The sequence below is a fragment of the Rousettus aegyptiacus genome, unplaced genomic scaffold, assembly GCF_014176215.1.
Source record: "Rousettus aegyptiacus isolate mRouAeg1 unplaced genomic scaffold, mRouAeg1.p scaffold_m13_p_12, whole genome shotgun sequence".
Taxonomy (NCBI): Eukaryota; Metazoa; Chordata; class Mammalia; order Chiroptera; family Pteropodidae; genus Rousettus; species Rousettus aegyptiacus.
Window position 1 is genome coordinate 83,394,080 of NW_023416287.1, and position 11,588 is coordinate 83,405,667.

Sequence of the window (11,588 nt, forward strand, 5' to 3'; positions counted from 1 at the left end):
CTTGTGCTTTGCAGATGTTGCATTTTTTACAAGTTTCAGGCAAGGGCCCCCCGCCCCCCAAGTGAAAAGATCACAGCTCACTTTATTGCCGTACGTGCCTTACTTCCGCGGTCTGGAACCCGCCTGCAGCATCGCTGGGGGATGCCTGTCTGGCGAAAGCAGCGTGGACAACATGTGGGCGAGCGAGCTGGCTGCGTTCCAATCGTTCGATGCATTATTGTCGGTCCACAGTGGCCCCTCCTTATCCTCAGTTTTGCTTTCTGTGGTTTCAGTTACCTGTGGTCAACCTCAGTTCGAAAATATGACATCGAAAGCTCCAGAAATAAACAGTTTATATAAGTTCTAAATTTCAGGCCATCCTGAGTGGTGTGACGAAATCTCATGCGGCCTTGCTGGGCGTCTCCACGCTGCAGACCCTCCCGCCTGGCAGTCATGCAGCGGCTGGCTGTCTCCGCGATCAGCTCGACTGTCCTAGCATTAGTGCTGTGTTCAGGTCACCCTGATTTTGCTTGATGATGGCCCCGAAGTGCAAGAGTGATAACAGTTCGGTCATGTCATGGAGAAGCCGCGAAGTGTTTCCTTCCTTTAAGTGAAAAGATGAGTACAGGACAATAAGATATTTTAAGAGAGAGACCACATTTACATAATTCGTATTACATTTATTTTTATAATCGTTCTGTTATATTAGTTTTTGTTGTTAATCTTGTACTGTGTCTGATTTGTGAATTAAACTTTATCATAGATATGCACGGAAAGGTAAGAACATAGTTATGTATATCGGGTTCAATACTCTGCGGTTTTAGCCACCCCCTGGCTAACGTACCCCCCAGGTTAAGGTGGGGGCTACTGTGTTATATTTACTAAGTAATGTCTGAATCTGTTCTCACTGTAAAGGAATCGAAACAACACAGACAGAGCTCAAGTCTTTTTTGTTCCCTCATCCATTCTCAGTCCCCTTCCTGGATAACAGCTATTATCAATCAATGTGTCTCTAGACTTTCTAGAACTTTCCAGAATTTTCTTTGTGTGTATCCATTTACAAGAAAGATATTGTTCTATTTTGCAAAATTTAAAAAATATTTATTGTTCTTAAATTTGATTTTTTTTCATTTAATAATATGTCTATATAATCTGTTTTAAGAAAAAAATGTAAAATTATAAGTAAGGTCACAAAAGAAGATTTGAGGAAATTGTATGCTATCCAAGGTAGATGAAGTAAAGGGGGTCAAATATAGGGTTTAGGGGGAGGGTGAAGTAGGGTAAAGGGGATCAAATATATGGTAGCTGAAGGAAACTAGACTTTGGGTGGTAAACACACAATAGATTATACAGATGTCAAAAGATAATGTACACCTGAAAATTATATAATTGTATTAACCAATGTTACCCCAATAAACTTAATCAAAAGTTAAAAAAAGATAAATTGCATGCTATCCAATGATTGCTTAATACAAAAATTATGTCAATTTCCCCCCGTATAATTTATAAACTTGAAGCAATATCAGTCAGTATTTTAGTTAGATGTTTTGAGGAGCTCAATAAATTATTTCTGAAATTTTCTGAGACTTCTAAAAATTTTCTGAATACAAATTTTCTGAAATTTGTATAAATGATTAATGGTCCACAACTAAGTAGCTCAACTCAAAAAATAAAAAAGACTAAAGGCAGATACTTAATATACTACAAATCTATAATAGTAAAAACCATACGGTTTGGTATTAGAGCCAAGATTGACTTCATAGGCCTGTCGCCTTTGCAGTCAGATAGGGCTCCACATTTAAATGGGGGTTCCATGCTTGCTTTAAGTAGGATTTGCTGTCACCATCTTGAAATTCTTAATAATTTTTAAATAAGAGGCTTGGCATTTTCATTTTGCATTAGCCCTGCAAATTATGTAGCCAGTCTTGACTTAAACTAAGATTGTTGAAAAATTAGAACAAAAATTGCATGCTCAGAAGAATGGATTTCTATCTGATGAAAGACACCATAGATAAAGAACTGACAGATAACTGATTGAGAGTAAATATTTCAGCGAATCAGGTAGACAAGGACAAATATATAGAATAACAAGGAGCTCTTGAAAATCAAATAAAAGAAAATCCATTAAGGAATGGGCAAAATACAAACAGAAAATTTAAATGTTTACAGAGGACTTAGATGGCTGACTGACAAAAATATGAAAATTAAAACAATAATTGGATATCATTTTACATCCATGAACTATCAAAAATGAGGATGCTGGACAATGCAAAGAAGAGATAGGAACCAGCATCCCTTTTGGAGCACAATCTGGTGGGATTTATGCAGTATTTGTGGGCCTTATGATCCAGCAAGTCCCACTCATCGGAGTGTATATGTGAGTTAAATCCTCACGTAGGTCTATATGGGGACACACGTGAGGAGTTCGTCTCCATGGGTTTCTGTGTGCTGGAGGCCATTTATGTGTCCATCACCCGGGAAATAGCTAAGCCTAAGATGGTCGTGAATAATTATAGAGCAGTTAGAAGCTCCGGACTAGATGAGCACAGTAAACACCACAAATAGTACAAATGTAGCACTGAGTGACGTGTGGAAGCAGGAGGTCTAAGGTATGAAGTCATTCGTATAAAGTAAAAACACAGTTACCCAAAACGAGAACACCTACCAGTGAAAGGATATATGGGGAAAGGAGGAATTTGAGGGAGGCGACGAGCGAAGGGGAGATGAGGAAAGATGAAAGAAAAGGAACGATCTTAAACGAAGGGAAGACATCGATGAGCGCGACCCCAGAAGGCTTTGCAGGACCAGTGCTGAGAGTGCCATCAGCCACGGGACGTGATTATCGAACTCTTCTGCTCCCGTTTAAACTAAAAAATTTAGCTCTCTCCAAGATACGGTTCCACAAAATTGGATAAAAGAATTTTAAAGACATGAGTATTTTCTCCTGGCTGTATGGTGGGTCGAGGGACAGGGTGGCGGGGAGAAAAGCTACCAAATTTTAGTTCCATATTTTTATTCCCCAGAAGCATTTATTTTTTAAAATAATTCAATTCTTCATTTTGTATTGTATTATTTTATTTTATCTTATTTTATTTTATCTTATTTTATTTTATCTTATTTTATCTTATTTTATTTTTATTTTATTTTTTGGCCACAGACCACATAACCAACATGAGAGCATACATCACTGCTCTCCTTCAGTGATGAGAGGGATCGTAGATGCAAAATGCAGGCTCGAAGAGTGGCATCTGGTATATCTGTCTCTCTTCTTTCTTTGATCGTTTAAGCTTGCTAGGTGTAAATGGTGGAACTGAGTGCCTGTACATTCGTTTAAAAGTGACTCAAGGAAGCTAACTTTGCCCACTTCTTTTGCTTTGAAATTCAGTGTACGACTCTGTCGGGAAACTTGGGAGCAATATTCTCGGTGGAAACATGGACAGGCTGGGATCCTACAGTGAGTGCCTCTCCGCCCATACTCCCTCGTGGAGCTTCCGAGGACAGTACTGCAAGATTCATCTCCTGCAGGTGAGCACGGAGAACCGGAACGCATGCCCTGTAAGGACCAGTAAACCTCATGATGTAGAATCCATTACAACTTCACCAATTGCTTTTCTTAATTAAAAAAAAAACTATTAAGATATTTTGCAAAAAGTTAAAACTAAATTTTAAGCAGTTGGAAGAAAGTCAATAGTGTGTTCTGAGCATGGGGCATTGTGGGAGGCAGTCGTCCATAAAACACATATGCCTGCAGATGTTCCTCTTACTATATTATACGAGGAAATATCCCTGGAGGACCTTCGTGGGTCAAGGTCAAGTCCCAGCCCACATCCCTAGGCATTAACTCCTGACTCACCATCAGTTTTCAGAATACCAAATGGGCTTTCCGTTACTTATAATCCTTTCCCAGAAACAGAGCCCCAAAATGTGTATTTGAGGTTATCCTAGCAGACAGGCTGGGACTTTTATGGATACATCACTGAGGTCACAGGGCTCAGTATCTTCAAAGCAGGTTAATTCTTTTACTGCTGGGGGAAAAAGAACTAAACATCACAGCCTTCAACTACATATAAAGACAGACTTTATGCATATCACACAACACTAAAAGAACATGTTACTGGTTTGGTAATAACACGAGTATAAAGTAACAATAAGAAATCCAAACCCTCTAATATTGATGCTATAAAATAGTCTTAGAACGGTTAACCACTGGTGATAGGAAGATTATCACCCAGCTCCATTTGTCTCGCTGAAAGTTATGATTGCTTGAGGGTTTAATCAGTGTGTCCAAATGTCATATCCTATTTTCAAAGCAGATTAATTTAAATGGCTTGGTATCAGAGCAAAAGGTCAGGTCTACATAATCACGTAAGTTATATATTTAGAAGCATCCCAGAAATTTTTTATTTATAATTTGATCTTTGCTTTATTGGGACAGGCATTCTAATTGTTGGCTTGATTTGTTAATAAAATCTTTACTCGATGCATTGTATCTTGTTATGAAATAATGACAACTTGGCAATTTCATTGAAAATCATAGGAGTGTTAACTGTTAATATGGGAGAGAGATGCACCTGGGTGGACTGTCCCACATGGGTGGCTGCTTTTTTATTTATTTATTTTTATTAAAAAAATTTTTTTAAAAAAACGTTTACAACACCTGGTATTCCAAGGTGGTCTCCCATCCAAGTACTAACCAGGCCCAACCCTGCTTAGCTTTTGAGATCAGATGGGACCGGGGTTGTTCAGGGTGGCATGGCCATAGGCTACATGAAGCCTTGGAACATATTTTCATTGAAATATGGGTGCCTCTGACGCACTGTGATGTCACTCGAACTGCTCTGTCATGGAAAAGCCATCATCTCCAAAGAAGTCGGCAGACTTTCCTTCTTCTCATACCTTCCTCTTCCCTTTCCCAGTGCGCTTCATTGATGAGTAATGCAGCAGCAGCCTCACTTAGAAACGATCGTGCAGATATACCCTGACCACTAGCATTAAGGCACGTGTGACATTGTGTTTCCCAGGACGGAACCGACTACAGCGTGGGTGTGTGCGTCCCTGATTCGTGTGCCGAAGAGGATGTGACTGTGATGTCTCAGCTGGGTAGGTCCAGGGAAATAATTGTCTCAGCATAAAGTTTGAAAAACCCCAACTCCTTGGAGCCAAGAAAGGCTGTTCTTTTAGGACTGAACCAAACTTTCGTCCTGATCAATTCAATAACCCTAGAGTAATGGAGTCTGGGCAGCTTGGGGGCGGAGGTGGTAGAATAGGAAGGGAGTCGGTAGGATGGAGGAGAAAAGCAGTCAGGAGAGGCAGGAGCTGCATCTCGAATAAAAGTTTAAACTTAAACGACCTCCCCTCACACTCAGCTGCCTGGTCAGGCCTGAAGAGAGGAGGCGGGTGGTGTCCGGTTTCTATGCAGTGCGAGTTCGCTGCTGTGGTCCATGTGTGGGGATCTGTCAGCTGCTAAACCCAGAAGCCATGCTGAGCCAGGCGTGTGTGAGGCCAGTGTGTTGTAATGGATTAGGGCCCAGCATTTGGTCCTGATTGTCACCTCCCAGCTCTGTGATCCTGGGCAAGTCACTTAATCTCCCCATACGTCCGGCCTCTTCCTCTGTACAGATGGGGGTGGACGTGAAAGTCAGTCCGGATGTAACTCTGCAGCCTTTCAGGCGTATCTGACCTTAGCCATGAGGAATGAACACCATTTAGTCTGTGTGGAAACTGGTTTGATTTCCCCTAAATCTTTCAAAATGTTCAAAGGAAGAGCTTTAAAGCCTAAAACTTCTGTCTTTTGTATTTACTCTGGTGATTGAAATAAGAAGTAACAGGGCACATTAAAAGGAAGACTCTGTTTCTCTACTTCCCAAACCAAATGCGTGGGTTTTCCCCTCACATGATGCAATTCCGACACGAACTACCTGGAGGTAGTGCTGACCCCACAGATTACGGGCTCGGTGCCACAAGACTGCTCCCTACTTCAGACACCAACCATAAATAGTGGGTCCTGTGGTTACCCACACTTGTGTCTAATTTGGCTGCAGATCAGGGGTTCCCATGACACTTCAGGTTTGATAATTTGCTAAAACAGCACTGAACTCAGGGAAATCCTTTACCTATCATGACTGGCTTATTAGAAAGGACAAAACTCAGGAATAATAGTCAAAGGGAAGAGACGCATAGGGCAAAGTATGTGGGAAGGGGCACAGAGCATGCGTGCCTCTTAGTGTGGACCACCCCTCGCCCCCAGCCGTCAATGTGTGCACCAGCCCAGAAGCCCTTAGAATTTCTTTCTGTAGGGGTTTTATGGAGTTTCTGTAATGCAGGCATGATTGATGAAATCACTGGCCATTGGCGACTGACTCAAACCCCAGCCCCTCTTTCCTCCCCAGAGGTCAAGGATGGTGCTGAACGGTCCAACCCTCTAATCACATGATTGGTTCTTTTGGAAACCGGGCCCCATCCTCTTAGAGTCACCTCATTAGCATAAACTCAAGAATGGTTGAAAGGGGCTTATTATAAATAAAAAACAGATGTCCTTCTCATGCCTAGCACTCAGGAAATTCCAAGGCCTTTAGGATCTCTGAAGCAGGAACTGGGGATGAAGACCAAATATATATTTCTTATTATGTTATGATATCATACACATTATTAAAAGTCCTCTTTTAAATGTTGATATTACAATTAGTTTTCAATAACCTTAAATTGCCCTCCGAATTTATGATTATCCCTATAGCTACTGGTAGATTACCTATTTATCTAAGCAAATATTTTATGCAATGTTAAGAAAACCAATTGTTACAAATCAAATTTCAATTTCAATTCTTGTTACATAAGTCATGAGTATCCTAGCAGCAAAGATAAATGTGCAATTGTTATTAAATTAGCATTTCAAGAGAATAAATGACTCCCGAAGTCTAAGTTAATGTTCATTATTAAGAGATGTTACAAATTAACCTATTTTTTTAATGCTAACCTTATAAATCGGAGTTGACATTAGAATAAAATGGAAGGTTAGAAACCATTATAAAGCAGAGCTATTTACTTATTTTTCAATTACAATTGGCATACCATATTATATTAGTTTCGGATGCACAACATAGAGATTAGACATTTATATAACTGATGAAGTGATCATCCCGGTAAGTCTGGTACTCATCGGACACCATACGTAGTTATCACAATATCACTGACTGTAGTTTCTATGCTGTACTCCGCATCCCTGTGGCTATTTTAAATAACTGCCGATTTGGACTTCTTCATCCCTTTCGCCTTTTTCACCCGTCTTCAGCCCCCCTCCCATCTGGTGACCACTAACATGTTCTCTTTTTTACAAAGATGTTTTGATGATTCTCTGAGAAACTGGGAGAAGGAAGGGCCCCAGTTAGGGCGAGCGGGGCTGGCTTGGCGGGTGCGTTCGTGGGCTTAAGTCTTCGCTGTCGAGGTGCTTCTCCAGCTTCTTCTGCACAGAGGCAGCAGATAGAACCGGGAGTGTCTTCGCCCACGAGAAAGGTCCCATCTGGGAAGGATTTGTCAGCGATTCCTTAAAGCTTTTTGATGGAGTCGACAATATTTCCTCTGCTGATGTGGGGGCAGCCGACTCAGCAATCACAGAGGCTGCCGTTTGTGCAGACTTTGCTCGTTTAGGGCAGGAAGGCGGGGCATCGGCAGTCGGGCACGGGCACGGGTGCAGATAAGCCACGAAGACATGCACCCAGTTTTGCAGAGAAAGGGGAAACGATTCTGGACGGAATCGTTTTGCCCCAAAATGCACATTATGGTTGCCGTAGTGTGTTATAAAATTTCGACCAACATTCTTTGCATGGAATCCTGAGACTGAAAATATGTAACATCAAAGTGTCGAGATTCTAGATGGAATTTGGGTGTGATGATTACAAACCCGGTTATAGGTCCTAACAACTCATATCTGTGTATTTCGGGGTCACTTATTGTGTCCCATTCCATAGGGATCATTGGGATGGAAAATTTTTCCTTCTACCCTTCTAGATTCTTTGGCTGATCTAATAATTGAGATAAGACAGATTAATGGGGAAAAACAAATTTTTAATTTTGTACCTATGGACGCCCCATAAAAATATGAGACTCAAGGACGAGTCAGGCAGTGGAGGCTTATATGCCATCTTGAGCTAAGGAATGAGATAGGGGCCTGGGGCTTCGAAGGGGAGGAGGGTAATTCACAGGGCAATAAGGAGAGCAGGTGTTTGGTGGATGTTTGCCTTACCAAACAGATAAGGCATTTGAATAAAAGTATGTCCGGCAATAGCTCTTTCTCTGAGCCAGGCCCCCTATCTAAATTCTTTAAGGCGGTTTGGGACGGCACGTTCTCCCCGTCAGGATCCTGTACCATAACCCGGGTGGGGAAGATGCTACCCTCCCATCTCAGCCTCCATCGCTATGTGCTGTGTTCTCTGTGTGTCTCTCTGTGTCCGCATTTCCCTCTCTGTATAAGGACACAGCCAGCCATACTGGATTTAGGGTCCACTCTAACCTGGTGTGACTTCATCTGCAAAGATCCTATTTCTGAGTAAGGTCATAGTCATGGGGCTTAAACCTTTCTGGGGGGGACACAATTCAATCCAGAAAACTACCTAATACCTAATTTCCTAATGTGGCTAGATTGTCTGAGTCGCCTTAAACACAACAGGGAGTTGGGAAGGTGGCCATTCAGCCACTTAGCCCAGGGTCCTGCGCTTACAACATGCTTGACAGACATCAGACAAATTTTAATTATGAAGCAAAGGATTTTATCGGGTCACAGGGACAGCACAGAGCTGAAAAAAAGAGGGCTTAGTGTAAGGGTCTGTTAACACTGAGTTAGCAAACATTATTCATACTCAACTTTGAAAGGCTGCATATTTCCATTTTTAGAAACTCTCAGTCTGTCTCCTGTCCTGATGGAAATTGCAGAACATTATATGTTGATCACACTGTCTCCATTTGCAGGGCCCAAAGCAATGAGTACTGAGCTGCCTACAATCAGCGTTTAACAGTCTCTTACAACACACTGTAAACTGTCTGCTCTCCTATGCTCTATTAGGCTAATTTCATCTTGCTACACCGATTACAATTAGAATGATGAGGCCTCCATAGTTGAACAATGGTGTCAGAACTTCAAGGGATGACTCCTCCCCCCCCTCCCCCGCCTCCCCGCTGGGCCCTCTCTCTCATGGTCCCTGTGCGCTGATTGAGGAAATGGAGCTATTCTAATAATAACTCCTTGAATCACCCACAGAAGTGCCTTCCCATTAAGGACTCAAAAAGAATCGAAAACATTTCACAGAATACCATTTTCCATTCTCAGTTTAATTCAGAAAATATTTATTAAGCGCTTTTATATGTATCACATGTATGTACTAGGGGACAATCAAAACAGCTGGGACTTACTCATCTTAGGAAACCTGCAATTTAGTAAGAGGTGCGTGCGCCTGAGGCTGCTGGGAAACGCTGTCAGGAAATACACGCTCCATCTCACACGGAGTGCTGGGGATGGACGGACATTTAGAAGAGCTTTGGGATGTGGGGAAGGACAGCCACTTTGGAGAGGGTGAAGGGGGCAGTTTGTAGCGAGAGCTTGAGCTGGCCTGTGTTAGTGAAGGAAGTGAGGTCATGGCAAGACGTTGGTGGGAAAGAGAACAAATAAAGGTTTCAAATGAACTTTTCTTATTCCGCTGTGTCGACCCAGAATCCGGCACTGGGTAGTTACTGAAGGTGATCGAACGTGCATGGGCTACCAGCTGGTTTTCTTCACCACGGCAGGATTCAGAGCTGGGTGTAGGTGCTTCTCCTTGGAGCTGCTGGGACCTGAGGATGTTAGCTTGGGTGATTGGATGAGGTTGGGCAAGCCTAGCAAACCAGCTGTCCAAAGGGAGCCCTATTCTGAGGGCCTTGGCCTGGTTCCCATCCCAAGTGCTGCCCACTGAGCAGTGATTTGGTGAGTCCCTATGTCAGATTTCCAAAAAATACCACTGCCTGAGGGGCTCAAACAAAAGAAATCAATTTCTTGCATTTCTGGAAATCCAGGGTCAAGGCGTCGGCAGGGTTGGCCTCTCGCGAGGCCTTTCTCCCTGGCTTGCAGATGTTACCCGCTTGCTGTGCCCTTACGTGGTCCTTCCTGCGCATGCTCTCATGTCCATGCCTCAACTTCCTCTTCCTTTAAGGATACCAGCTGGATTGATTTAGGGCGCACTTCCGTGGCCTCGTTTTCACTTAATCACGTCTCCGAAGGCCTCACCTCCAGGTGGAGTCACATGCTGAGGTGCTGGGGGTGGGGTTCAGGTCTTCGACTTGATTTTGGGTCCTCTCGGGAGGACACACCCACCCGGAGCCTTCCCCTCCCTTCCAGTCACATTCTGAGTGACGGGGACCCAAGAATTCCCTGCCTGGCTGGCTCCCAGCCCCCCTCTAAGGAGTGACTGCAGCGGGTAAGGTTAAGGGATACAGCGTAGGTTGTCTGGACTCGTGCCCGTAAGGTGCTTGGTGGTGTGGGAACAGAGTGTGGGAGGAAAGTGCTGAGCCAGGAGCTGGGGGTAGGGGCGGGCGCCCCCGTGTGCTCCTGCCCCAGGAGGAAATGTAAGAGCTGGGCCTGCCTGTGCCCTTTCCAGCACCTCTCCAACACCCCCCGCCTCCCCGCACACACACGCTGCCTCCCTCTCTCTCTTCCAGCATTGCTCTGGCTTCTTGGCTGGGCCAGAGCTATATAGAGGTTTAAAAGTCACTGCCACACTCCAGAGTGGGTAAGGTGATGGAGCTGGGCAGAGCCTGGACGGCATTTTGTGCGTGTCTAGCTTGGATTCCCTGTGGGGTAGGGCGCCGTGTTGACTTGTCATCCAGGTTTGCCCACTCTGCAGTGAGGACCCGGGTTTCCTGTGTCCTTCAGGGTCTGGACCCCATTGCTCAACGCTGGGGGTTTCGTCCTCAGGCAAACTGCTGAAGGAATTCCCATGGCAACCGAGGCCAGGTCTGCTGCAGCCTGCTTTTGTGGGCTTTGGGCCCTGTGCGGCAGCTCCTCTCAGAGTTAGATGCGGAATCACCATTGTTGGAGACAAAGGGTGTCCGTTTTTCAGATGCTGTTAACGCCTGAGCTTTTTTGGAAGGGAGATTCAGATCTAACAAAAAAGCAAAGGAAGGTGAAGGAAATCTGATGTGGAAGCCCAGAGGTAGACTTTATCTTTTTATTAATTCTGTTGTCTTACACACTTTGTTGCACGTAGGGCTCTAAGTGAAATTTTTTTAAAAATGGTTTTTCGACAATGTAGATAAACTCCAACGTTTTTACATCTAGATTTTTGATTTCCCTATGGCCTCTAAGATGTGCTGTGCAGTTAAAGGGGACAGAGGAAGGTCCTGGCTGCTGTGGCCTTGCGGGGTGTCTGCAGAAGTTCACCACAGGGTCATGGCTTGGCTTTGTAGGCCCAGGAAGTTGATTTTCTGTTTATCCAGGGTCATGAAGCTGGAGGCCTGATCCACAGGGCCCAGAGGCTCATGAGTGAGTAGTTGATTAACACAACAAACTAGAACTTCCAAAGGGAACAGACAGGTCAGCTGGTCAGTGCACTTCTTTTTCAGTGGAAGAGTTTTATTTGGGAAATTCA

The 11,588-nt window shown here is 43.8% G+C and overlaps 1 protein-coding gene and 1 pseudogene across 1 annotated transcript in view; one reads left to right on the forward strand and one right to left on the reverse strand.

The window, feature by feature from the left end:
• Positions 1-3,411: 3,411 nt before the first annotated feature.
• LOC107502172 (O-acyltransferase like protein) overlaps positions 3,412-11,588 on the forward strand; it is a 40,764-nt gene continuing 32,587 nt past the window's right edge. The window contains exons 1-2 of the mRNA XM_016129087.2: positions 3,412-3,504; positions 5,001-5,079. Of these exons, the coding sequence (XP_015984573.2) occupies positions 3,412-3,504; positions 5,001-5,079 (172 nt within the window). The remainder of the gene's footprint in view (positions 3,505-5,000; positions 5,080-11,588) is intronic.
• On the reverse strand, positions 4,625-4,743 carry LOC118610263 (annotated as a pseudogene).